The following is a 26,840-nucleotide window of genomic DNA, read 5'->3' on the forward strand; positions in this document are numbered from 1 at the left end:
TGGTGTTCTGGGCCATCTAATAATCAAGGTGTTTTGAGCTGATCATCTACATCCGAGGAGGAAAGCCTTTGAGGAGGCACATGACCTAACCTGTAGAACGCTGCCACTCAATCCAGAAGCGATAGCATTATCATTAATGGTTGAAGGCGAGAACACTTTGTTAAAACCTAACCAAATCAACTTCCCACTGAATGGAAAGACTGTCCTGATGCTGGATTGATTGCATTGTTGTGACTGATCAGTTTATCAGAGGAACACCGTCTCAGTTCAGTACAGACTGGGTCTGGGTGGAGCTGCTTTCTGACCTGGGCCTTAAAGAAGAGGAGTCCCCTGAGACTTCGTGCGGGACACTTGGGTCTCACAGGCGACAGGTGATCATGGCCGTGTGGGTGACGCTGGCAGCCGGGCTACTTTTGGCCTTTTTATTCCGTCACCGGCGCTTTTTGCAGGACGCCCGCTTCGTGTGGGACCGGATAAAAAGTAGGAACCGCGTCGTGAAGTACACGCGGGCCAACTACCGCCTCCTGGACCGGTTCGCGGAATTGGTGCACGCGCAGCCAGACAAGCCGTTCGTCCTCTTTAGAGAGGAGACCTTCAGCTACGGGGACGCGGACGCGCTCAGCAACCGAGCCGCGCGCGGCCTGCTGCAGAGCGGCCACGTCAAAGGGGGCGACACGGTGGCGCTGTTCCTGCGCAACGAGCCCGCGCTGCTGTGGCTGTGGCTCGGCCTGTCGAAGCTCGGCTGCTCCGCGGCGCTGCTCAACCACAACGTCCGCGCCAAGCCGCTGCTGCACTGCTTCCGCTGCAGCGGCGCCACGGTGCTGCTCGCCTCCGCAGGTAGGTGTCCGCAGGTAACGGGGGGGGGGGGGGTAACGTGCAGCGTTAGGTTATGTATTCCGAGTTAACTCTTTATAATAATCAGTTGGGGCTAAAACATGGTTGTTTATTTAACTGTGATGTATGGATATTGGTGCATTTAGAAAATCCTACATGAATATCGTAATATAACCAAGTGAAAGTCATTTTCTTTTCTTTTTACTTTTGATACTTCCTTAAGCTTTCCTATTTATTTTTTTTACTGATTAGCAATGCAGGAATCTGCTCTGTGACATGCCACCACCTATTGGAGGATTCTACATTTTAGTGTGATTTAGTCATTTCCGATACTTTGGATACTTTTGGTGTTTCAGTCTAGGAAATTAGGTGCAATGTCATGGCGATCCACTCCTATTCAACATTTAAACTTCAAATATGCATTTTTAGAAATGCCTAATTTCCATTTTTTCTGCATAATCTTTTTAAGTTGATTGTTAAAGTTAGTGTTAAAGTTTATACTCAAATAGATATAAAGTGGCCGTGACCTCTCTGGGGCTCAAAAGGTTAATCTCTGCCATATTAACCATTTGCCTTCATCAAAGGAGCAGGATCTGTTGATCTAAGAATACGTATACGGAATAGAATGATGTGTGAACAAACAATTATTTAATAGGATAAGTGAATATTAAGATGAATATTGGATTTGACAATTAAAAATGTAGAAAATAAGGTTACACTCAGCCTTGTGTTGATTTGCTTTCCTTTGCAGAGCTGCAGGATGCTGTGGAGGAGATCCTGCCCAGCCTGGTGGACCAGCAGGTCACGGTTTTCATCATGGCTGACACGGCGGGAACTGCACACGTTAAGAGCTTCAAAGACCAAATGAGCCGGGCTTCTTCTGAGCCGCTGCCCAAAGATTTACGCTCACATTTCAGTCCAACACTCTACGTATTCACTTCAGGGACAACAGGTGAGGTACTGCAGGTGTTAAAAATTCAGGGATTAACAGTAAAGGAAATGTTTCCTATGTACCCTTTTGGCTTCTCTTTCAACAGGTCTTCCCAAAGCAGCGGTGGTCACTCAGGCCAAACTGTGGGCCGGGTCTTTCCTTTTCGGTATATTAGGGCTGAAATCTGACGATGTGTTCTACGTTAGCCTCCCTCTTTATCACTTCTCCGGCTTCATGGCATTCGGTGCAACTATTGAGAGAGGTGAGCGCGCTTTGGGCCATTTTTTTAACCCCTGTTTGGATATCAATCTTAAGATTATATGCATTGACACAACAAACAAATATTGTAGTTATGAAACAAGCAGCTTTGATATAAAACTTGACCAAACGTTGTAAAATAAATGTAAACTTCTCCAGGACTATTATTTCCTTTTGACTTTGACGACCGTTTGGTACGTTTGTGCTCTTTTTAGGTTCCACAATGGCTTTGAGAAGTAAGTTTTCAACATCTCAGTTCTGGGATGACTGCAGAAAATATGACGTCACTGTCATCGGGTACATAGGAGAAACCATGCGTTACCTCTGCAACACAACAAAGGTACCGTGTGTCAAAGCACTAACTGCAATGCAGCATTCCCATTAAAAGCCACCGGGAATATCAAACCATTAAAGCGGTTTGGTTCCTCCCGACAGAAACCAAACGATCGGAGTCACAAAGTGAGGCTCGCAGTGGGAAACGGGATCCGGGCCGATGTCTGGAGGGACTTTGTGAGCCGCTTCGGAAATGTTAAAATCGTGGAGCTCTATGGAGCAACCGACGGGAATTTATCTTTGGCGAATTACAGCGGCAAGGTCGGCGCTATCGGCCGAGACACCTTCCTCTATAAGGTAAAAGACCGTTTCTACCGCTATCAAGTTCAACCTGTCAGTCATTAATCCGTGTTTTGAATTTCCTATTTTCTATTTTTTTTTTTTGTCTTGCAGTGTTTTTTTCCGTACGCTGTGATCAAATTTGATGTAGAAGCAGAAAGGCCCGTGAGGGATTCTTCTGGATTGTGCATCGAGGTTTCCAAAGGTGCGTTACTTCCTGGGTGTTTGCTACCACTGACAACACAGAGAATATGGCCTTCATTTTCTTTTTTTGGTTTATTTAAAGTTTTTATTGGACTTAATGTCCTTTTATCTGACTTGTCGGTAAATATAATAATAAATACAGTAAATTGAATTCAACATTAAAACTAATTTATCCCTGGTAACGAAAAGCAAAATAATGAGAAATATAATTTAAATAATTCACAATAATAACCCATTCGAAACATAATTAAATGATTTAAGGGAAGGAAGGAGCTGGTTAAACTCTAACATGCACACATTTATTATGAACAGAGTTGTCATGTTAGAGATGCTGTGTTAACTTGAGCTCAATCCTTGTTTATCTCCAGGAGAACCTGGACTTCTGGTGTCTCTGATATCAGCCATTTCTCCATTCGCTGGCTACGCGGGAGACCTGCAGCAAACGGAGAAGAAGGTGCTGCATGACGTCCTCAAGAAAGGAGACTCGTACGTTAACACTGGAGACCTTCTGCGCACCGATGCAGATGGTTTCTTCTACTTTCATGATCGGGTTGGAGACACTTTCAGGTGGGTTCATCTTTCAGTGACAGTTTTTTAAATGTATTTTTTAAGCTTTGCTTTCAGCCTTCAAGTTATTGTTATTATTTTTTATAGATGGAAAGGAGAGAACGTGGCAACAAATGAGGTAGCAGACATCCTCATGCTGGCTGACTGTATTAAAGAAGCCAACGTGTATGGAGTCGAAGTGCCAGGTAGTACCCTCCATACATCCTCTGCTCTTGGTTGCAGGCTGCAGAGAGACTTAAAAAAAAAATATATGTATATTTTATTTTGAAGAATGTCTTTTTGACAAAGTGCAACCGGACTGGTCTGTGAAGCAGATGTTCAATGAGATTCAAGACTCTTATTCTTGGCTTTCTGTGCATCTTGTATATATTCCAACCTACTCCATTGGTCCCTCTGATCTGTTAAGCTCTAACATCAATGGATCCTACATTTCCCAGAATGCATTGATTTGACTATCAAATCAACCACGTGCCAACAAGCTGATATAACCTCTGCACTGGTTGGGTTTAAAAGTGTGTTTAAATCAGGAACATGTTTTTCTTCTGATTGAACTTTCCAGGTCTGGAGGGGAGAGCTGGAATGGCTGCTGTTATTTTAAGTGATGAACAGACATTTGAGCCCACGGTTGTTTTTAAACATGTTGAAAACTTCCTGCCTTCCTACGCAAGGCCACGTTTCATAAGGATTCAGGTAATTTTATTTTAGTCCTTTTTTTTTTTTACAAAGCATCTTGTAAAAACCACTAACCACTTATTTTACCATGATTACAGACCTCCATGGAGGTTACAGGCACCTTTAAGCTTTTGAAGGGGAAGCTGGTGGAGGAGGGTTTTAACCCAAATCGAGTGACTGACCCGCTCTACTTCCTGGATGAAAAAGAGAAGAATTATGTCCCCCTCACGGTGGACACTTTCAACTCAGGCGAGATCAAAATGTAAAGAGTAGTTTGTCGCCTGTTAAGGAAACGCAGCTAGTGTTCTGCCAGCACACTAAACTTAAAACGTCTTTATCGTTACCAAGCACAAAGATGAGGGGATGATGATGATGATGATGAAGAAGAGTTACCCGACCAACCATGAATAAAATGATTTATTGAGAATTAAACGCTCAACAATAGAAAGGTCATTCAAAACTCTATTTAAAAACTTGTATGGAATGCAGCATATACTGTTTTCTTTGTAAAGGATGTAGCTGCTATTGTTAACCACACTGTTTTTTTTCAAATGAAAGTATTACTCCATCACATGTGGAGCGCATTATTTTATTCAACATATGCTAATGTTTTTGTTGTTAAATTAAAGAATAAAGTTCTACTTCCCATTTGATTGAGTCAAAAGTGTTGTTTTGTTGTGAATTCAGTTCAGCTCTGAGCTCCTTATTCAAAAAGTGGCATCTTGTTGTGTTCCACTCTGGTGTGTGGAGGCTATCCTCAGTGGAGAATCGGCCTGCTAAACAATAGATTTATTGTTTGGTTCCTCCTCTTCAGAGCTGAGACATATCAGTCAAATGATTTGTTTCAGATATTTCCAATCAATACTGCTCCTATTTTTGATTAGAATTTACTATCTGTGCTCGTATGAAATATGATTGTAGCAAACAGAGGCACACGTTTAGTAATTAATATTTATTGTTTGCTTAAAGCTGAGTAGTCCGACCCTTCCACTGTGCACACAAATGTGGCTCCACTTATAACAGACTGAGCAATGTTTCTTTTTCTTTTATGTATCCTGAATCTAAAGTTATTTTTGTCGTGTAAATTATTTTGAGCCCCTCATACCCCGTATTTATCATTTACACCCTATTTACATAGTTTTACATTTCATATTTTCCAAATGAGCTATTTGAAGCCGCATGCAGAGTTCTGGCAGATGGCAATTTCTACAATATTCTGACCTACAAAAGAACATCTCAGCATTTCTGACCTATGGCCGTCCGTGCACGCGTGGGCGCGCGTGCCCGCGTGCATCACGACTAAGCAGACAAACACCGCTCCGCCTCAGAGGGTCACGCCCACCGCCTGCGCCGACTGAATATTAGGATTTGGGTCGCCAGTTGCAGTTACGTGGGGGATTACTTCGTGTCCTGTAAAAGGTTGAAGTGAGCTGCAGGGAAAAGTTCGGCGCAGGTGGAGGTTCCCTCAATGGCGTCAGTTTTTTTTCCTTCATTTTAATGACTTCTCTCAAAGTTGAATAGAAACAGGTTGTGTCACACAACACGCGCATAACGTACACACCAAGGGAAGCCCCGCCCCCCGCCCGGGGTGGTTCCCCGCCCCCTCCCCCTCCCCATGAGTCGGGCGGCTGAACTTTGACACAAGTTTCACTGAACCGCTCAACGCAGTCGCCTCCTCGGGAGACGGAAAACAAAATGTACATCTGGTTGACAGTTGTCGCCGGACTGGCTCTCGCGTCCTTCTCATTCCTCAGGACATGTTTCCCCCACTTCCACGAGGACGGCGCGTACATCCTGGCGAGCCTGAGACTCTGCTTGAGGCTCATCAAGTACAAGAAGAGCAAACCGTTCTACAGCGTGCTGGACCACTTCTTGGACGCGGCGAAGAAGCATCCCAGCAAGGTCCTGCTGCACTTCGAAGGGCGCGAGTACACCTACGGAGAGGTGGACCGGCAGAGCAACAAGGTGGCGCGCGCGCTGCAGGCCGAGGGCCGGCTGAAGGAGGGGGACGCGGTCGCCCTGTTTCTGGCCAACGAGCCCTGCTTCGTGTGGACGTGGGTCGGCGTGGCCAAGCTGGGCTGCTCGGCCGCTCTGCTCAACGTTAACATCAGGTCCAAGTCGCTGCTGCACTGCTTCTCGTGCTGCGGGGCCAAAGTGATCATCGCGTCCAAAGGTGAGAGGGGGGGGGGGGGCGCACAGGGTCTCCGGTCCCCGTCCGCCAAACCTTTTATGCATGCCATCACGTGCAAGCAGGAGCTGCTCTGTGCCTTTCACATGAAGCAATGCTGCTCTTAAGAGGTCATTGTACTGTACTTGTGCGTTTTTCTAGTCCTCTCTGTTTATTCTATATTTCGGGTGGACATACTGACATTTTTATTTAAATGTAAGCATCAGCTGCTGCACACGATGAACCTCTGACAGGCAGCACGGCTCACGTGGTTTAAATGAAGCAAAGAACTGTTCAGAGATGAAAGTTTAGATAAGAAATGAATACTAAAGTAACAAGAGTACATGCATCAATGCATTTCCACTTTTGCACATCTGTACCAGAAGTTTCTGCTGATACTTCAGTATTGCCAATCCCATAAAATCATATGACTGAGTAATTCTTTGTACCTTTCGTTGATTATCCATCTGTACTTTTATTAATATCTGAATACTACTTTAAAACACAAAATTCAAGTTTTTCTTACTCCAATACAAACCTTGGACATCTGTATTGATCTTTCAGCTAATGATTGTTGAGGCGTGCGTTTACATACAAAGCCTTTGATAAGCTAACAGCGCGTCACCTGTCGCGATCTGGGCTTCAGTTGCCGGGCCAAGAGTCCTTAAAATGAACTTTCCCCCAAACTCACTCAACCGAAATAATAAAGTGATTTTGAGAAGAGTGTGGCAGCTGAACTCCAGGAGCCCCTGTGAAGAAGAGTCCAATGTCCACATTGGGACAGGAGTGGATCTTCTCTATTATATAAGCACACAAAGACGCCTTTTTATTTAAACCTTTTTAAAAAGTTTGTGTAGGTAACAAGTCTGATAGAACCAATCGGTCTTCATTAAGAACTGTTATCACACATTAAAGGCTGTTAATGATTGTTTTAGTCCGCACTAAGCAACAAGATTACAACTGGAATATGTGTTTACTCTATGATTGGACGGTTTTCATAGCGGTATCATTATATGGAGAGACAACTGATAACAGGGATCTACTGTCACCCAGACCCAACCTCCACCATGTAGACCCACTTGTTTAATTGATCTATTACAAAAGTTGAATCCACCACCCACCCCCCCCCCCCCCCCCCCCCACCACATTGTTCCAGTCTCTGTACATCAAGTCCTGAGGATCATTTCAGACACTCGTAAAAACCGGTTTCCTCCCTTTCCCCAACTCGGGGCTAGACTCCCCCCCGCCCCCCGCCCCACAAAGAAATGCACTCATTCAGTGTCCTGCACCATGTGCTTGCGTCCCAGTGGGACACAAAGTAACACGAAGCCAACACGTGCTCCGTTGCGCAACGCGGGCCTCTTGACATATCTGAACGCCCCTCCGTCTGCAGAGCTGGAGGGCGCCCTGGAGGAGGTGCTACCCACGCTGCGGGAGCAGGGCATCGCCGTGTACCTCCTGTCGGAGACCTGCGGCGTCCAGGGCATCAACGCCTTGTCCGACAAGATCGCCAAGGCCTCCGATGAGCCGATGTCCCGGGACCTGAGGGCCGGCGTCACCATCAGGAGCACCGCTTTGTACATCTACACGTCGGGAACCACAGGTACAGCGGGGATGAATCCAAAAAACGACACAGCCGTCTCAGTGGGAGCTGAAGCTCTGCTCAAGAGGCTCGTGGTTGGGTGAATTGTTCATACTGGACAGTTTCGCTTGGTTAATAAAAAAATAAAAACTCCACATCCAGTATTTCTAACACATGTGTATCTTTTCACAGTGTCGAGGCGGAAACCACGTAGTGATTTTGATACTAATCTTTAAGTGAAAAAACGCTATGAACTACAAATTGTTAAGCCTTGTACTTCTGAGACCTCGACCCGGATAAGACGTAGAAAATGGGTGGATCGATTAAAAGTTATTCATGTAGAAATCCAACAAATGAGATGAAACAAATTCCGGCTCCGTGTCTGAAGATCATTCTTTGACCTTTTGGAAGGTTTGCCTAAAGCAGCCGTTGTGACCCATGAGAGGATTTGGACCGCCTGCCTCATTCAGGCGATATGCGGAGTCACGTCAGAGGACGTCTTCTACATCAATCTGCCCCTTTATCACAGCGCAGGCTTCGTCATCGGGATGATTGGAGGCATGGAGAGAGGTAATGTAGCCCCCTGCATCCAACAAAGGGTCCACACACACACACACACACACCGTTAGGGCTCTTATGAATATGCTGCGTACATTTACAGTAGGATGAAGAAAAGCTGCGTTACATGTTGTTGTCCACAGGTTTAACCATCGTCCTGAGGAGAAAGTTCTCTGCCTCTCAGTTCTGGGATGACTGCAGGAAGTATGACGTGACGGTGATACAGTACATCGGTGAAACCATGCGCTACCTCTGCAACACGCCCGTCGTAAGAGCAGTTACATCGAAACGGTGTTGTCTCCCGATGGAAGACGTCACGTTGCGCATGCTTCTGACCCTGAGTCATTGTCACCTTTCGCAGAAAGACGACGATAAGCGCCACAAAGTGAGGATCGCCATTGGCAACGGGGTGCGGCCGGACATTTGGACCGAGTTTCTGAATCGCTTCGGGGACATTAAAGTCAGAGAGCTGTACGCTGCCACGGAGGGAAACATCGGCTTCATCAATTACACGTCCAAAATCGGGGCAGTGGGACGTATTAATTTCGTCCACAGGGTAAGTAGACAAAGGTTTCTGCTCCTTTTAGACACACTGAAGCATCTCAACAACCCTCGGCTGAGTTGGGAATACGTCTTAAAGAGACATTTGTCCACTGATATTTTAACGAGGAATTCATGTCTTTGCACTAATTGCAATGTACTTTGTGTTTAGTGCTAATAAGCTGATGTTTGCTTGCCATCACGCTGCAGTACCTCCTTAAAATAAGACCATGGTATATGTTATAGTGTATCTCAAAAAACCTCATTATAAAGTATGGCTCGGACCTTTTTTTTCTCCCATGTTCATTGTACGATACGCCTAAAAAGTCCTAAAATAGTCATTTTAGAGACTAATTCATTAACAAATGAGCTTTGTTTATGACCTTCTTCTGTCTAGTATTTCTTCCCGTACACTTTGATCAAGTTTGACATGGAGAAGGAGGAGCCTGTGAGGAACTCTGAGGGTCTGTGCATCGAGGCGGCCACAGGTAAGTCCCTACTGCAGGAAGGAAGTAAACACACCTTTGCCTGCGTTGACACAAACACAGCACTTCACTTTTCTGTCATTTTATTCAGCAAAACACGACATTGTGTCCACTGGACAGTTTGATCGACCTCTTCCGTGCGTCTTTTTGTCAGGTGAGACGGGACTTTTGGTTGGCATGGTTACTCACAGGTCGCCCTTCGTCGGCTACGCTGGCAACGAGCAACAGACTGAGAAGAAGAGGCTTCGCAATGTGATGAAGAAAGGAGACCTGTACTTCAACACTGGAGATCTACTTCGGGTCGATGACATGAACTTTGTGTACTTTCAGGATCGAGTTGGTGACACTTTCAGGCAAGCAGTGATTCATTTGTTGTTTTAATCATCTCAAAGGAAAGATGTTTTTTCCTGTTTGCTTAAGTGTTTCAAAATGAATACATTAGAATTAGACGGCTTTTTGTGGTCTTCAAATTATACAAAAAGTGCAGAATTGGGAAGTTTCTCTTAAGACGCATCATTTCTGAATTTAAACGGCTCTCATTTACACAATTCAAGCAAAATTTTCTTCAAAAACCTCCCAAAAGATATGTTGTCTAAAGTTAGCGTCCGTGGCTTGTTGCTGCAGATGGAAAGGAGAAAACGTCGCCACGACGGAGGTTGCAGACATTCTCACAATGGCTGACTGCCTTTTTGAGGCAAATGTCTACGGTGTTAAAGTTGAAGGTAAAACCACTGATGATGTCAGAAGTGAAATAATGCAGTTCTCTGGTCTCTAATATGTTTTATATGTATTGAATTTAATCGTGTGATTAGGTCACGAGGGTCGGATCGGCATGGCAGCTGTCACTCTGAAAGAAGGAGAAAACTTTGACTGTTTGCACATTTATAAACTGGTCGTCAACTACCTGCCGGCGTACGCGAGGCCCCGATTCATCAGGATTCAGGTATAACAAAATAACATATTTCATCTTATTTTTGGCATGCAGTTAATAATTACTTTTTTTATTAGATTTTAGATACTGTTAGATTTTTTTTGTTTTGTATCTAAAGTTGTGGGGATAATGTTTTATAAGTATAGCAAAATGATAACCTTGTTAAAAAGAAGAATCCGATTAATGGGTTACATAGTAGCAAATAACCACTATTACTTCAGCCACTAATATCTGCTCAACATTTTGTTAAAGTTTCTGAAATAAATGTCTGATAATGTCCCCCACTTATAATAAAAAAAACATCATAAACCTTTCAAAAGATGTTATTAAAGTTGAATGAAGCATAACGATGATGATCATGAATGGGAAGTATTTCACCCTGAAAAACATTTCTAACTGATGTACAAACTGTTTTTTTTTTTCCAGTCCTGCATGGAGATGACGGGGACATTCAAGATGAAGAAAGGGAAGTTGGTGGAGGAGGGATTCAACCCGACCAACATCAAAGATCCTTTATACTTTTTAGATCCAGAGAAAAAGACGTATGTTCCGCTGACTGAAGACATCTACAGAGCGATAGCTCGTCGGGAAATTAAACTCTAACACGTTTTAAAGTAGCAAGTACTGAACCAGGCAACCATTTCTTTTTTATTTTAAACAAAGATGTAACATCTCATTTTTAACAGTGAACTAATCTCAGGGACGAACTTTGCTACGTTGCGTAACGGTTTAACCCTCGCGCTCTTTATTCCTCGCTATTGAATGAGATTCAACAATTTCTACCCCAGGGTGATGATTATTGCACCACTTTATGTATCAGGTCGTTTCAGGTCGCTTGTGACCCATACAAAATATGTGAAGAACATTGAAAACATATCGTGTTCATTTTATGTAGCGCTCAGATTACAAAAGGTAAATAAAAGCAACATGCTGTCATTGAGAGACGTGAAACATTTGAAATCGACAATAAGGTTGAAAGACAACTTCTTTTTATTCAGCAAACTGCCGTGCCGTTAGTTTGCATAATAATGAAAAGATCCCTCAGTCACACGCTTTGGACATTCAACTTGTAAGACCTTCTTATTTCTCGTGTGCGTGTGTGTGTGCATGCGTGCACGCACTAAGGTGACAGTGTTACAGCTTGTAACAATACTGAGAGACATTTGGTCTGTCCCTACATTCTCAGTCAACAATGTGCACGTTGGGACATTCATTTGTACACGGTTTCGTCTTGTGACAAATACTGGACTCAACAGGTTTTAGTAAAATAATAAAGTGAAGCTTTTTTGTGACAACTGTATTTGAGCTTAAATGTGCTTTTTACGTCGTTTCATCCCGTTTATTTGACTTTCACAACTGGGTCATAAGCCAAATGCCGCGGTGTGGAAACTTCAAACATCGAGCTCATGTAACGAGAACATTCAACCAAAGGGGCGTTTTATACCTGGATTTGTAGATTCACTTTCTTCAATGTGGGGTTTAGCAGTAGAAGGCTTATAGTTTGCGAGCTGTTTTAAAAAATGTTTTGAGGTTGCAGTTTGTGATTGTGTTGTATTGATTTATGACCAGAATTTCTATTTTATCCATTCCAATTAGGGTACACACACACAGAATTGAGTCATTTAACTCCTGTCTATACCTTTAGGCTGGTTCATGATTTGTAAATTCTTTGGGATTTTTCTATTTGTAGATGTTGAGCAATTGTACAGACAGATAAGTACATACTTTGATAAAAATCATATCAAAGTATGCCACAAGTAGAGTATCGATAGGCCATATTAAACAATGAATAGTATGAGTAGTAGTTGGTTATGAAACATCATACTATTTTATGTCATCCGTCATTAAATACATGTAAATTCGGACAAAAAATGTTACAAAGAAGTCATATTATAGTGTGCAATAAACAGTATACCGTCTGTCATAGAAAAGCCAATGTATTGTAGCTTATTTAAGTCCTATAAAAGTCGAACATAACACAAATCTATAGTATGAAATGTCATAAAATGGTTAAGAAATGTGGCGAAGAGGGACAAAGAAAAACTAACAAACTTAAGGATAACAGTCAACAAGCGGTGCACGTACGTGAAACGCAGAGTGGAAGTCCGACCAAGAAACTGCCCCAGTGTTACTGCCATACGAGATCAACAGAGCGGCCGACCTGCGAGGTCACCATCACCCTGACCTTTGACCTCCAGTATTTAAACCTCGGTTTGTAGCGTTCAGGACGTAGGCCGCTATCTTCTGGCTTAAAACCCAACCAATGGGAAACATGCCAACAACACCGAAAACCTCCGTTAATCTTTAAAGGACACCGGCGCCGCTGGATTCGCATCAGAGGAAGCAACTAATCCGGTTTACGGATTCTATACCGACTGATTCTGCACCTCCACAAACTGCAGAGGAATCCTTGGCTTGCATTTGGGTGTGTGTAAAACATCTGGAGGCATCTGCAACACAAGACACTGATACAAGCAGTAGTTTCTTTAAAAATGAATTTATTTATTAATACAGTGGTATACTTAGAAATGTGCAGAATGAGAAATAAATGTTGAACCAAAGAAAAATAAAAATAAATAAAAATGTCAGCCACACAGGAAAATAAACTAGTGTTGGGTTGAAGCAGTATTATATCAAAAGAAAATAGTACCAATGTGCCATAATAAATTGTCTATTAGTACAAAAATACATTTCAGGGCACACAATACAGCATCCAGTATCACAAATAAAGGAAGGGACCACTCTTCACAGCAGACCCCCTCAAGTACATCTTTTAAAATCATTTAAACCAAGCACTTCTCTATTTTGTAAATAAGAATAAAAAGTTTTCTGACTGTTAAAAATGCCTAAAGTAGTGTGTGTGTGTGTTTATATGTTGGTAGAAAAGTCAGACTTATTACTGCTTATGTCAGTTCCAAGGCTCAGGGGTATAACCAGAATAGAAACATAACCAATGTAATCGCTTTCTCTTTTTAAAACAAACATTTTATCTTTTATACAAAATAACAAAGATGTACAAAAGTTCATTTACAGAGAACCAAGGCCATATACTAGCAATATTTACAGCAACAGTTTAATCATCTTCTAGCTTTTTGTATTTCCTCAGACTTCATATGCATAGCAGTAAAAGAAAGCATACCTTTTCATCAGCCTCAACTATTCTCGTGTGCTAAATCCAAGTTCACGGTTCATGAGAAAATGCAGAGAGGACTTTTTCTTCCGTAGTGATCGCTATGACTGAAGGAACCGATGTTTTAAAGTTTCACTGAAAAGTTAATATGCAGATAAGGCATCACTGCTTGCAGTGTACGATGGGATTTTCATGTGTTGAACTAAGTGGTAGCAGGCTTCTGGACCTGAGTCATAGCACATGCATAGATCTCTAGACAGCAGGAGTTTGTAAAATCAAGTCAGTATATTTATGTACGGTAAAACATTGCTACAAAACATCAGTTTTAAACAGAGAGAGAGAGAGAGAGAGAGAGAGAGAGAGCCCCGTCAGAACAAACGGGCATCCGATAATAATACTTAACCGTCATTCACTTTATTTATTTTTTTAAATTTCTTTACGTCTTCCTTCATGAGATGCGCTCAGCATTTCTCAATTCCTGAAGAGATCCTTCACGAGTGAAACGCACGGCCGCAAAACTCACAAACAAAAGTTTTGCATATACCAACTTTGCTGTTTGTGAGTGTTTTTTTTTTTTTTTTACAGTACGCAAAAATCCCATTGTAATATTAAATGAGGTCCAAAATTCTCTTTTTTTTTCTGCACCGCTCTGACCTTTTAAAAAATTAGCTACAAAAGTCAAAATGAGATCATTCAGTCTGTGGCACTGGTCATGCATTCCAACGTCAGTTCCTTTGTTTTAATCGATTTTTTTTGCAAGCCTTCAAAGTACCGAAAAAAAAGAACAAAAGGAACAAGAGTACAGCGTTGGGGATGCTGGACTCTTCCGACTCTCCTTGTGTGTGTGTGTGTGTCGTTTTCTTCTTTTTTCGTTTTTGGGCACAGTTAAAAACGCGAGAGTGTCAGGTTCCTACTTGGCGTATCGTCGTGCACGGCGCCGCGGTGGAGTGGGCCCGGCAGGGCGGCGGAGGTCCCCTGTTTATCACATTCAGTAACAGGCCAGCTGTCGCCCTCTTCAGAAGTGGTCGATGAGCACAGACACACAGTTTGCACCCACCAGGTAGTTTGGGTCTCCGGGGAGAGATTTGTTCTGCCAGGTTTTGGGATCACCTGCAGGAAAAGAAGAGCGACAGGACGTCAGCTGCTGAAGCTCCTCCGTTTCCTCGTTAAAATACAGGAGGCTTCGGAGGACGCGCCGCTCAAACGCCATGGGCCTGAAATGCGTTATCGGCGCATCCTCCACAAAAACAACACAGACGCTCAAGAACAAAAGATGAAATGTTTTGAATTACTGTCGCTCACCATGAGTTTATGTGATTAGTTCATGTTTGATGTGTTGTTTAAATTGAATGAATGTCAATTGAATGTTAATTAATATGGTGCCAAATGATCATATCATGATATCATCTGTGAAAACACAGCAGTGCAGGTTCTCATGGGAAGATAGTTCCAAGATAGTTGTTTTGGGATGAAAACACAGACATATTGTCAAATCACACAACGTTTGTTTATTAGGCTTATTTAACTACTAATAGTTTACGATAACTAGAGTTTTCTTGTGTTGGCTCCAGATTTCGAGAACGAAGACTATGGGTGCAGGAAAAAATGTTTTGTACCACAATACAAAAATAATTTATAAGTTGATACAATTTCTGTGACTGACTTGGTTTTATTAAAATGAAATAAATATTTCTGCTCCAGTGGCACTTTTTTCTTCTTTATGAACTGAGGAGCCTTGATTGTCATATCAAGTTAAAATATCATATCCCCAAACAGCACAGGCATGAAGAAGAAATGAAGGGAAACATGGAATACGGAGGAAATGATTCGAATGAGTCATCCACCTAAATCACAAGCCCAGACCCCAAAAGGACAGAGGACAGCGTACCCGACGAGGAGTCGGAGGATTTTAGAGCAAAAGACCAACCATCAGGGGTCATAGACGCACAGTGAGGTAAGCGCAGCTCCACCGGCTTCAGGAACTTGAGTCCGTGCGGGCCGCACATCACCAGCGGACTCAGCAGCGTTTCTCCTGCACGGACACGCAACAAGATTTAAACTCCACGAATTAAACATGCAGGAATTAAATCAGCACACGGGATTATTTATTACCCAATCAAGAGGCAAAATGGAGTTAGGCCTTCATGGTCAATGATAATTAACTGTTAGCTGACTTGACGGATTAATTCAATTACCAAACTCCCTTGCTGCTCAATGTTAAACTAAATTAATCCTCTTAATATACATCTGCTGGGATGTTATTTAATTTCTGAGCTAATTTCAAACCGTGTCCCCTCTGTACATCAGGTATTTACTTTGTCGTTATGTTATTATGGTCAACCTTCTTCTCATGAGATTTACAGTTTTTTTGCTTTTGTTTTTATTGTTTAAGAAGCACTAACGTGAAGTCCAGCTGTAGTCTGTCACAAATGTATGAAATCTAGAAACAATATTTGGAATCCGGGAATCAAATTTAAAATTATACAATAAAAAGGTAATGCTGAAACTCTCGAAGCAAGATTCAATTAAAAAAACAACAGGCATTCTGGCTTGATTACAAATGAATCACAATTTCCCCTTTTCACTCTGGATATGACATAACTCCACATGTAGCATCGTTAGTTCCTAAAAAAAGGACTGACCTTTCTCCTTGTCGAGGGGCGGCAGGATGCTGTTGTCCCGGCACACCTTGAAGTAAATCTCCTGCTCCACGCTCTCGGGGATGGCGCCCTGCGGGATGATGATGCTGACGCCCGTCTCGATGGAGCTCAGGACCCCACCGTTACAGTTGAAGATCCCCCGGGCGGTGGCCACCACCGTGTGCCCTTCGTCCTCGTCGTCATCGTCCAGCGTGCTGGGGCTGAGGGACGAAGCACAAGAGTCAGCCGCTCATCGGTCAAGGCGGGGCCGGCGAAAGAAAGCGGCGCGGCAGAGGACACGAGATCGAACCCCGCGTCTCCGTCTCTCAGCGAGCTCCCTGCCGACCAGTCCCTCACCTTACGGGGATGGCCTTGGGAATGGCGTTGATGTTATTGTGCTGGTATTTGGGCCTGTTGTCCATGGTGCGCGTGAAGGTGTCCAGGCCGCTGTCGTGGTCCAGAGGCTGAGGCGACAGCGTGGGCTTCCCACCGCTGTTGCTCGCCACGCCGGGCTTACCGAGGAGCTCCGCCTTCCCCTGTGTGTCGTTGGGCAGCAGGTTGTGGTTGAACTTGGGACTCTCGAACTTGCGCTCAAAGGGCCGGGCCGAGCTGGTGTACGGCTTGGGGACGTAGCGGTTATAGCTGGCCGGAGGCGGGGCGCCCAGCGTCTTAGGGGGTGCGGTGTCGGTGCCGTTGACCGGGGACTTCTCCGGGAGGCCCCTCGGGGGCAGGTAGCCACCGGCAGCGGGTTCGTCTCTGCTGGGCGGCCTGAGCGCCGGCAGCTCGGGTTTCGGGTTGGGGGAACTCAATGGCTCAATGGGCGCGGGGTTCGCTGCAAGCGGTTGAAGGGAGACGCAATCACTTGAACGGCGTCTTTGTGGAACTCTCGTATTCTGGCACTTTAGGAGACAGAGCTTACCGTCGATGGGGCTGAGCTTGAGCAGTGCGCTGGGTGGCATGGCGGACCCCGGGGGCCCGTACTGTGATGACGGGCTGATTTGGGGCAAGGGTTCATATCTCTTCTCCACAGGACTCACCTTCTCCACGGACTCCACTCTGCGGTGCACAAACATCACGGTTAACAAAACAATTATGATCGTGCAGCCGGTGTAACCACAAGGCTGAGTGCTTTTGAACATCCGCCAGCAGTGCTGAATGAGTCGTGGTCGTACCGGTTGTACGGGTAGGACAGCTGAGCCGGCTTGGGCAGATCGTGGAAGCGGTTGATGCCTGGATTGGGTTGGCCCATGGCCTTGCTGTCGAAGCTACGGCGATCAAAGTAGGACAACTGCTTCCTGTAGTACTCCTCATCCTCATCTGGGTCATAGTGGTTAGAGCGCATTACATCATCCAGGGGTTTAGTATGGGGCTTCTGTGGCTCAGGGGCCCTGCAGAGGAAGCAAAAAGAAGCAAGTAAAACAGCTGCTGTGAAACGGCTGGGGAAGAACGTACGGTTGGTCGCTTTGAATGAAAATATCCAGACTGTCCTTTAGGTTTGATGTAAGGAGCATCAAACCTAAATGAGCAATGACATTGCTAATGACCATGCTGGTAGTCGTGGCATTAAGGCACTTTGGTGTGGTGTGCAAACACACAAAATGCATCATGAGTATGGCTGTATAGGTTGACCTGTGTCCACTAGGTGGAGCTCGAGCTCATCCTATATATATACACTGTATATATATATGTATAATTCCAAAAGGCCTCTGCAAGGATCTCAGAGTTGTCCTTCACCCACCTACTTTGCAGCCCGGGGTTCTGTGAGGACTACATACCTATAGGTGGATTTCTCCTGCTCCAGGTTGCACAGGGAATTGGCTTTGAGGACTGGGCCGGGTACAATCACAGGTTTGGGAACATCTGCAGGCTGAAAGGCAAAAGCGGAAAACGTCTCCTTGATGCTTCTTGCATTTAATACACATGAATAGATTGCACGCACATGCATATCTGTGCTTTAAAGCTCACAGGCCAGAAGATTACAAAACAGACAGTAATTTAAATTGAATTAACTGCTCAAAGCAAGATGACCAACAATACTTGCTTTTCAAGTAACAATTACTAAACCCTTTTATCGGGCTAATGAAGGCTCCATTGAGAAGTTTGTTCAACATGACCCACCTTGTACCAGGCATTAATATTTAAATTTAGAGAAACAATATGCCAATATATCTACCACTTTGAGTGTCTGCCATTGTTTACTACAGAATTTGTCAGTGATGGAGTTACTTTAGAGGTTGAAATGCAGCGGGACAAGGTGTTCACATAAAAAAGGTCGACCACGCGAGTCCCACCAGCAGCATTCACAGCGTATGTTTGCCCCGCTGAGGTCGACAGCTGTACACCTCTGTGAAGGAACTCACTCTGAGAGCCGATTCTCCTCCTTCTTTAGCCCTGTCCACAGAAACAGACCGTTTATTCTCAAACATCTTTACTCTGTTGAGCACCGACTGTGGCTTCATGGCCGGGTCGTCGTCCAGGTCTTCCCGTGGCGGCGGAGGGAGGGGTTTGGAGCCCGGAGTGGTCGCTGGCTCGCCGGGAGAGGGCAGGCTCTCTGGTTTGTGAGGGGGAATTGTGTGTTCCGAGTTCATCACAGGGTCATGGATCCCTTGCTTAAAGCCGCGGTTTGCAGGCCCAGGAATGTAGGTGGGCCTCAGACCGGACTCACTGTAATACTGCTTCGGGGGCTCCGGCGATCGCGGCGAACTAACGGGGAAGCCGTGAGGTTCCGCCTCGTAAGGGGAGCGGGCGTCGTAGCCGGTCGGGGGCGGGGGCGGAGGCTCGTCGTAGCGAACGGGCCCAGCTTTACTGTGCCGCCGTCTGCCGTCGTAGCCCGCCGGGGGGGCCTCATCGTAACGCGGCTGAGTGGGGCTGTAGTCCCGGCCCGGCCCGTCGTCGTAGGGCGACCGGGGGTTGTAGCCCATGGGTTGCTGGTGGCCCGGCTGGTGGCTCGGCTGGTAGCCTGCGGGCTGGGAGGACGAGGTCTGCTGGTCGTAGGGGGCCCACTGGTCGTTGTAATGAGGCACACGGTTGTCGTAGTGCGGGTGGGGGTCGGTGTTGTGAGGCTTTGGTTCGGTGAAGCCGCCTCCGTCGTATCCGTAAGGCGGGTGGTCGTACTCGCGGTATGGCTGTTTGTCCTGGTACGGCGGCTGGTGACAGTAGCTCAAAGACTGCTTCAGGCCATGGTGGATTCGCACAGGGTCCTCCATGTTGTACAGATCTTTCTTGTACATCTGTGAAGAAACAACATTAAATTAATTAATCCGTTACATCGGCGTCAACATGAGGACAGAAAGCAGCCGGGGGAAAAAGGCCTTCCAAACAACAGATTGAGAAGAACTTCCAGATTACATTCAATACGGAAATATTATTGGAAACCTTGAAAAATGTTACATGTATGAAATAAACCAAAATCATTAGAAAACATCCCTCTCTTGTTTAATTTAACACAAATCAATTAAAGTGCAATTAAACAAGCAAACCATTATTCAAAAACAGTTCTGAATGCCGTTTTGACAAGATGCCTCTCAGGAATGATTATAATCATCAGAATATGGACACAACTGGCCTCTACACACTGTTAAATGTTTTTTAAATGGTGAGCTAACAAGTAATTTGCACATTTCTGAAAGGCCTCATTTCAAACAAATAATGTGTAGCCTGTAGACAGCCAATCTAGTTACAGTATCAACGGAGGAAGGTTTATTTGTTGTCATCTACTCCGGACAAAACTACTAAACCTAAGACACAATGCCGTGTGCTGTTGTTTTTTGATATCGCTTGATTCTAAATCATTAGCAAGAGTACTGTCTGCAGGTTAGCTTTCATCATGCAACCAACATTCAGTTTGCATCTAATGGGAAGTCAAACTACTGACACTACAACAGACGACATATCTACCACTACGATGCCACTGCAGGTGCGTCTATCGTTCAGCTACAGAGAGTTACAGCTGAAAGGAACCCCAAAAACATCAGGGGGGGGCCATGCAAAGGAAATAAGAGGCAACAGTTAGGGCTGGTTGTGGATGTCTTCCCCTTCAGATGACTCAGACGCACCAGTACTTCTGGTATCCCAGCCCACTGTGGTGCATGTGGACCAGTTGGTCGCACATCTCTCACAGCTGTGGGAGCGATAGGCGCACAGTGGGCTCAGTGAGTCACACAGTGTAGGCGTGTCATGCAGAGAGCGAGTGGAAAGCATGTGCTAGGAGACAGGCAGTTAAAACAGCAGGCTGTGGCCCGGGCCCGGTCCGAGTGGCTGTCGAAACAGCGGGTACCTTTGGTTCTGGACCAGGCGGTCCAGACGGGTGGGGTTCAAGTGGTTGTGGCGGGGGCTGAATAAGCTCAGGGGCAGGGCTGGGGCTGCTAAGTGAGTCGGCCATAGGAGGAGCTGCGGCTGCAGCAGGCGGCTCCTCTAGGTGCAAACCCTCAAGCTGTACAGGCCGCTCAACGGCAGGGGGCGCTACCACCGCCGGAGGCAACGGGGGCATGGGCAGCGAGGCCTCATCTTGCTGTGAAGTATCGTTAGGAGACATTTATAACACAGCCTGCCAAGGGCACACAAAGTACAGCTCACCCCCAACACCATCTTCTTCCTGACACGGATTCAGTTTTACTTCAGCCAGAGAATGTGGTTAGAATAGATAACATATCAGTAGCTTCTAAAACATGTTTATCACTATGCAAAGGGCATTTCCTACCTAACGGTACCTTCAGCCCCCACCCAGCCTGCAAAGCTCAACGTGAACGCTACCTGTTGCGGAGCGGCCATCTTGAACCCGGCAGGGTCAATGCGGCCGGCCGGGTCGGGCTGCACGGGGTGCTGGTAACCGGGGTAACCGGGGGTGTCCGGAATCACGGGTGGGTCCTCTCGCACGGGCTCGGAGGAGCGGGTGATGGCGGGCTCCGTGGGCAGGCCCACTTCGTCGTTCAGGGTCTCGTCCAGCTCCTGGTCCGTGTACGCCCCGCCCTCCGTGTCCGTGTCCTCGTAGTCGGAGGTGTGGCGGCTGTCCGTGCTGTACATGGAGTACTCGCTTCCTGGCGCAGACAGGTAGGACAGACGGTCGTCGTGGATGTCCAGGTCATCCTCCGTGGTGCCGTCCGCCTGGGGGGGAGCGATCATTTTTACGTGTCGCTCGGAGAGACTGACCGGAATCAAACACGTGACGAGGAATGACCCAACGGCCTCTCACCTTGCCCTCTGACACCCACACCAACTGGTTCTGCTGTTGCTGGATTGTCTCCTTCAGAGCTCCGTACCAGCCGTCATTCATATTGTTCATGTTGATGGTGGCTAAAAGAGAGGGTTTTCTTTTTTTGGTGACCATCACTTCAACAAAACATGTAAAGGGGGGGAAATACACACTAAGCAGACTCACTGGTGAACAGGTGGTGATTGTTCTTCCTCAGTTTGATGGCCCTCTCATAGAGCTTCCTGGCGCTCTTCCTGGACTCTGAACACAGTCTGGTCCTCATGTTCTTCACACCCTGCTTCGTATCAGGGTTTAGGAAGACTACAATTGGGTACCACTGAGCGTAATTCAGCCTGTCCACAGCGTTCGGGGTGATGTCCAGAACAGCATGCTTGTCCTTAAGGGGAGGAAAGGATAAAAACAAAAATCTGAAGAAATGATCAAAGCACCTAAAATGCTGTTATTATACAAGGAGGCGTATTCACCCTGTCAATGATCTGCTTGATGGTGTGAAGACGAATGATTCCAGAACTGCGCTGGTCTGTTCCTGCATCTCTCGGTTCACTCTCTGGAAAACCGGTTTGAGGGATTAATGAAGAAGATAATCTTGTGAGCACTAATACATTTGCTGTCACGTGCGGTGGAATGTTTACAAACATACTCGCAAGCTCAAAAAGCTCAGTCTCTTCTCTGGAGAGTTTTTCTCGAGCAACATCAGCGATCGGCCCAAATATCACCACAGGTCTCAGAAACCCAGCTGCACAGAAATATGAAAAACACATTAAGAATCAGAAATATAGGCCTCAGGCTATCGGACGCCGTCACAGTCCTCACCCTCTCTCAGTACAACTCTTTCATAAGCTGGGAACTTTGTCTGGACCGGCTGGGAAGAGAGATCCTCTCTGCTCTTCCTCAGGTTCCTCTTTGAGCTCCGAAGACCACGAAACCTCCAGAAGTCGGCCCTGTCGCCGCCCGCTGTTTTGGGGAGAGTGTATTGCACGCTGGACAGCTGCTCCGCTCTGGTGACAAATGGCAGAAAGAAAAGAGTTCTTATTGTAACACAAAGCAAATGCAAAAACGTAAATACTGCCAATGTCTAGGGACACTACATGGCAATGATAATCACAACAAATGTTATGTTAAAAATTTGTATAAATTTAATTGTTAATCTTTAATTGTTTAATTCATTTTTGCAACTTATTTTAACATCCATGTATATATATTTTTTAAATTCAAAATGTACAGCAATATAAATGCAATACTTGTTTTTATAAAGCCCTTTGGGCCTCATCTTTTGAATGAAAGGTGCTCTGTGAGTAAAGTGGACCATTAAAACCATGAGGTGTCTCTCGGGTCACCTGTTCTTGTTGGGGATGATGCCCCTCTCCACCTCCTGGTGATTCTTGCCGATGCGAATAGCCAGCCAGGAGCCCAGCTTCCCGTTGTAGAGGGTGTCCACCACACGGAACACCTCGCCCTTGTTAAAGCTTAACCCATACGGAGACTCCTTCTCATACTCAAAGTGGGTCCGGATGTAGAAGGAGTCGCCGACGTCTGACTCCACAATCCGCCGATACACTGAGAAGCAGAGAGCAAGTCAGAAACATTGGGCTGATGTGATCTATAAATATCTCTCATCTCATTTCCTTACTCACTTCACTTACCATCTTTCTTCTTCTGGGCAAGAATGGTGACCTCTTCCCCCTTAGGAAGGTCAAGGAGGAACAGCACCGCCTCCTCTCGGATTATGTTTGCAAAATCTACATTATTTACCTGGAATCAGGGAACATAAAGATTTTAGTTAAGGAGGCTTCATTGTTCAGAGCGTCAGAGGAGATGTAAACCTCAATTTAGATAAAAAGCGTTGTATAGAACTTTTGTCTGAGCATCTTCAGATTTTGCTGCACAAGAAGAACTAAAGCCTAGAAAAACTAAATTCTTTATTCTTTATACTAAAAGAAAGTACTAGGAGGGACAAAGAGGGAGATATATGGCTTTGAGGAACTGGAACAAACACAGCGAGGGGAAACACAGCTTTTTTCCTGTATGCTCCCTCGAGGCCTTTGCTAAGAGACCACCAAGGAGGTGCAAGAATTTTGGAGCAGCCAGTGTGTAAGGCCATGAATATAAAAACAAAGAAAAAACATTAGGACGCATACCCCATAAAACATGGTTGTTTACAGACACCCTCAGGTACCCGTTGTTAAAACGAGGAGAAGTGGAAACAAAACAATCCCTTGACATAGAATGAATAAGAGCTCTAAGTTTTGGACCTTCAACTTTTTTAACAACTCAGGTTGTACACTTGCCGTGTTAAAAACAAAAGAAGCAGCTCACCCTGAGAATTTGGTCCCCCTCCTCCAGGCCCTCCTTGGAAGCAGGGCTGTCCTCAAGCACTCCGGCTACAAAGATGCCCACGTCATTCCCCCCGGCCAGCCGCAACCCCACGCTCTCCCCCTTCCTGAACTTCACAAGCTTCATGCTTGGCCTGAGGACAGGGAAGAATATTGTTAGGAGGATTTTCTTTTCTTTGACATGACACCATTTGATGGCATTTCCGTCTCTCCAGAGCAAATTTATGAATAGATGAGTGACTCTTGGATGCGAGCCGGGTTTTCTCTTTTGCTCAGACTATTTTCTCTTCACCGGGCTTATGGAGACAAGAGGTAAAAAATGTCTGTAAAGAGAACATTTGAATTCATTTAATATAATTTGGCTAAGGAGAAAGAGCACCCTTGGTAAACTGTCTTACACACAGTCACTGACTGTTGTGCATTTAATTATCTTCAAAACTGCATATTAAAACTTGCCAAGACACCAGTGAGTCCAGAAAGTCACGTTTCTTGACAGCATTGAAATCGATGCTTTGTACAGATTCCATTGTGAAAACAGCCAATAGTTACTCCAAGATGCGCTTGTTGCTATGTTATCCGCAAATAAAATCCCTCTCAAGTGAAACAATTGTTGCTTCTATATTCTATCAAGAGTTGAATATATTGTAGGAGCTATAATTTAGTTATATATTCTTTAAATATATTTTTCTTGATTGTTTGGGTAGCGGGATCACTAATTGGGTAATTGGATCACTAATTGGGTAATGCAGCGGGCACCTGGAGGTTACTTAAGGGCATAGCCAGGTGGGACCAGCATGCACCGGGGTGACAAATAGGTTTTTACCAGTTACAGGTACAGCAGTGAAACAGGTGAAACAGTGAAGCAGTTAACAGTTAGACAGTGCATAGGAAAGCAGCTCACTTTATGTTATGTTTTTTGGTTAAAAATAAACAAACAAGCAACAAGAAAACACCGCCTGGACAACACTCTTTTTTCTGAGTTAAAGACGTCAAACTAGGTGCATCAGTGGCCTTAGATCAAGGATACGTAGGACAAATGGCCACTACATATATATTTGATGTAATATTACCGTAGGATGCTTTCGTCGTGGGCAGCACTCGGCACAGGGGCATCGGAGGGACTGACTGGCAGGTCTACATCTGGCTGTCCCGGCTGAGCGTACACAGGCTTGGGCTCTGCTCCAGAACACAACCTCAGGTTATCAATGCAGACATGAGCACTGAGCAGTTTTCAAAACCCCAAAAACACACATTCAAACACATCCGCAACTTAACAACTCAGCGGACACATTTGTTAAACTTGGTACTACAACACTAATGAAAAGCTCAACTGTTAAAATCCACACACCGGCAAAGAGTCACCACAGATGCTTGCACATACACACACACACACACACACTGAAGGCACATAGTGTCCTAAGCAGGGAGGTCAAACAGAAAGGCAGCAGAGGGCTGCAGGCTGGGGAGGAACGTCACACTCGATCAACTCATACGGTCTATTTTCATTTGGCTCCAGGCAAACTCAGCCTGGCTCAGCAGGCGTCTGCATAGAACTTTCTTTCTTTTTTTTCCTGTAGTTATCTCTTAAAAATAGAAGAAATGCTAAAGTGACTAGTTCAAACAATAGTACATTTTACTATCATGAAATCATTCAATAAAACAATTGAAATAACCTCTTATGATGAACGGGGAAACCTGAAAACTTCTCCCTCATTTGGTAACAGTCACACTTAAATGTCTCAGTGTTGACTTCTGAATTGGACCTCACTTGTTTGACATGTGGACACAATATTCAGGTTTAATGCGATTTCATCACTACCTGGGAGTGGTGGGAGCTGTTTCTCCTCTCTAGAAGTAGCCGACTCCTTCGGTTTGGGGAGGGGAAGCTCTTCCGGCAGCTTCACTGGAGTTGAAGCCGGCTTTGAGATCCGTTCGTCATCACGACTTCTGTGACTGCACACAAAAATACATTTCTATGCACCATTTGTCTTTAGCCAAGTAATGCGTGACATTATAAATAGTGCATTCTGGGGATGTAGCGCTCGGAGGTAACATGGGAACTTTGTGGCTACTACATCTCGAAGACACAAAACAATATTGAGGCCGTACACGAATCAGCACGAGGAGGAGGGGGCACACCGGCTGAGGAAGGAAAAACAGGGGAAAAAAGGCCTCGGAGTCTTGAAGGTCACCACGTTGTCCTTCCACTTTTTTGCCCTCTATTTTTAGGGCAGCTTGTCTAAGGTGTAAGGGTGGATTGTGTCCTCCGGGTGAATTTCAGTGTGACACTGGCTGTGGACCGGCAACGGTTCGACTGCAACGCCAGTTTTTAAACAGTTGGGCCGCCTTGACGGGTACACAGTGGCCTGTGCTCAGTTACGAGTCCGTTTTGTTAAATGTTTATATTCTTTAAAGTGTTTCAAATGCAAAAGAGGCATCAGGGTTCTTTTTCCAAACTCCCGGTCACATGGTCGCTCACTAGAAAACCATTAGTGGCATAATGGTGTTTTATTCACAGGCCAAATGAGCAAGAAGTATGCAGGACTCGTTTTGAGGCTAAAGGAATAAAACTCTCCGTTAATCCATCCAGGAGGAGGCCCTCCTTTTAAAACTGCCAATTTTCTAGACTGAGAGGAAAGGTGAACGGTCACAGATCCAGGTTCAGATAAACAGTTAACATCCTGTCCCAGCATCTCCTTCCTGACAATTAAAATACTTAAACGTTCACAGATATTAAAAAAAATATCTTCCGAAATAAAGATCTTCGGAAAAGCTCAGCCGCTAAAAGGGGAGCCAGTTGACAGCGATAGAAGGCGACTTCTTTTTGTTCCGTCTTTGTCGGAGCCATATTGTCCTCGTGCCAAACCTGCGGTTTGCCCACAAAAACATTCAAGAGACAAAGAGGATCATTTGCTTCCATCATCTCAAGTCAAAATAAGATGCCTCACTGAATAATTTATGTGATATAACATCCCCTCAGCACTTTGCTTTGAGTAGTAATTTGCTGTTAGTCATCTTTCCAATAGAGTAATGAATTTGTGGTAATGTGTGCATTGTAAGGAGTGGTTAAGGGTTGTCTGTTAATCTACATTAAATCTATTTGGGATTGACTAGCACTACTATTAGGAACGACTCACACTGTATAAAGGTGAAAAACTTACGGTATTCTCCAGCTGTTGAGTCGT

The 26,840-nt window shown here is 45.1% G+C and overlaps 3 protein-coding genes across 16 annotated transcripts in view; 2 read left to right on the forward strand and 1 right to left on the reverse strand.

Annotated features, from left to right (window-relative positions):
• Window positions 1-253: 253 nt before the first annotated feature.
• LOC119195447 (long-chain fatty acid transport protein 2-like) lies at window positions 254-5,651 on the forward strand. Its single transcript, XM_037450366.2, has 10 exons — window positions 254-837; window positions 1,586-1,786; window positions 1,872-2,027; window positions 2,239-2,363; window positions 2,459-2,653; window positions 2,750-2,840; window positions 3,208-3,406; window positions 3,494-3,591; window positions 3,966-4,096; window positions 4,177-5,651. Exons 1-10 carry the CDS (start codon window positions 378-380, stop codon window positions 4,342-4,344), a joined length of 1,824 nt encoding a protein of 607 aa, XP_037306263.2. The 5' UTR covers window positions 254-377; the 3' UTR covers window positions 4,345-5,651.
• Window positions 5,652-5,708: 57 nt separating this feature from the next.
• On the forward strand, window positions 5,709-10,991 carry zgc:101540 (hsFATP2a_ACSVL_like domain-containing protein). The gene is made up of 10 exons (XM_037452496.2): window positions 5,709-6,251; window positions 7,639-7,848; window positions 8,239-8,397; window positions 8,529-8,653; window positions 8,747-8,941; window positions 9,323-9,413; window positions 9,565-9,763; window positions 10,035-10,132; window positions 10,223-10,353; window positions 10,768-10,991. The coding sequence occupies exons 1-10, from the start codon at window positions 5,774-5,776 to the stop codon at window positions 10,942-10,944; spliced, it is 1,863 nt and encodes a 620-aa protein (XP_037308393.1). The 5' UTR covers window positions 5,709-5,773; the 3' UTR covers window positions 10,945-10,991.
• An 873-nt stretch (window positions 10,992-11,864) lies between these two features.
• Window positions 11,865-26,840, reverse strand: part of tjp1b (tight junction protein 1b) — a 46,669-nt gene continuing 31,693 nt past the window's right edge. For 6 of the 14 annotated variants that reach the window (XM_037452482.2, XM_037452481.2, XM_037452490.2 and 3 more), the window contains 21 exons: window positions 26,817-26,828; window positions 25,475-25,608; window positions 24,726-24,831; window positions 23,639-23,789; window positions 22,966-23,074; window positions 22,660-22,879; window positions 22,136-22,320; window positions 21,963-22,058; window positions 21,787-21,869; window positions 21,488-21,698; window positions 21,302-21,402; window positions 20,863-21,213; window positions 20,387-20,620; window positions 18,471-19,340; window positions 17,886-17,977; window positions 17,283-17,498; window positions 17,030-17,166; window positions 16,468-16,942; window positions 16,114-16,331; window positions 15,360-15,503; window positions 11,865-14,581 (listed from right to left, as the gene is read on the reverse strand). In XM_037452482.2, coding sequence (XP_037308379.2) covers window positions 14,487-14,581; window positions 15,360-15,503; window positions 16,114-16,331; window positions 16,468-16,942; window positions 17,030-17,166; window positions 17,283-17,498; window positions 17,886-17,977; window positions 18,471-19,340; window positions 20,387-20,620; window positions 20,863-21,213; window positions 21,302-21,402; window positions 21,488-21,698; window positions 21,787-21,869; window positions 21,963-22,058; window positions 22,136-22,320; window positions 22,660-22,879; window positions 22,966-23,074; window positions 23,639-23,789; window positions 24,726-24,831; window positions 25,475-25,608; window positions 26,817-26,828 — 4,240 coding nt within the window. In that variant the 3' untranslated portion in view covers window positions 11,865-14,486. The remainder of the gene's footprint in view (window positions 14,582-15,359; window positions 15,504-16,113; window positions 16,332-16,467; window positions 16,943-17,029; window positions 17,167-17,282; window positions 17,499-17,885; window positions 17,978-18,470; window positions 19,341-20,386; window positions 20,621-20,862; window positions 21,214-21,301; window positions 21,403-21,487; window positions 21,699-21,786; window positions 21,870-21,962; window positions 22,059-22,135; window positions 22,321-22,659; window positions 22,880-22,965; window positions 23,075-23,638; window positions 23,790-24,725; window positions 24,832-25,474; window positions 25,609-26,816; window positions 26,829-26,840) is intronic. The other 8 variants (XM_037452484.2, XM_037452483.2, XM_037452486.2 and 5 more) reach the window with 7 other exon arrangements.

This window comes from Pungitius pungitius, chromosome 6, assembly GCF_949316345.1.
Source record: "Pungitius pungitius chromosome 6, fPunPun2.1, whole genome shotgun sequence".
Taxonomy (NCBI): Eukaryota; Metazoa; Chordata; class Actinopteri; order Perciformes; family Gasterosteidae; genus Pungitius; species Pungitius pungitius.

What these genes read in the sequence shown, in the direction of transcription:
- zgc:101540 (XM_037452496.2), top strand. Translation starts at nt 5,774, where the DNA reads ATGTACATCTGGTTGACAGTTGTCGCCGGACTGGCTCTCGCGTCCTTC. An exon ending in AGTGATCATCGCGTCCAAAG is followed by an intron (nt 6,252 to 7,638) that starts GTGAGAGGGGGG and finishes CTCCGTCTGCAG; the next exon opens with AGCTGGAGGGCGCCCTGGAG. An exon ending in CCCGATTCATCAGGATTCAG is followed by an intron (nt 10,354 to 10,767) that starts GTATAACAAAAT and finishes TTTTTTTTCCAG; the next exon opens with TCCTGCATGGAGATGACGGG.
- LOC119195447 (XM_037450366.2), top strand. Translation starts at nt 378, where the DNA reads ATGGCCGTGTGGGTGACGCTGGCAGCCGGGCTACTTTTGGCCTTTTTA. An exon ending in GAGACACCTTCCTCTATAAG is followed by an intron (nt 2,654 to 2,749) that starts GTAAAAGACCGT and finishes TTTGTCTTGCAG; the next exon opens with TGTTTTTTTCCGTACGCTGT. An exon ending in GTATGGAGTCGAAGTGCCAG is followed by an intron (nt 3,592 to 3,965) that starts GTAGTACCCTCC and finishes TGAACTTTCCAG; the next exon opens with GTCTGGAGGGGAGAGCTGGA.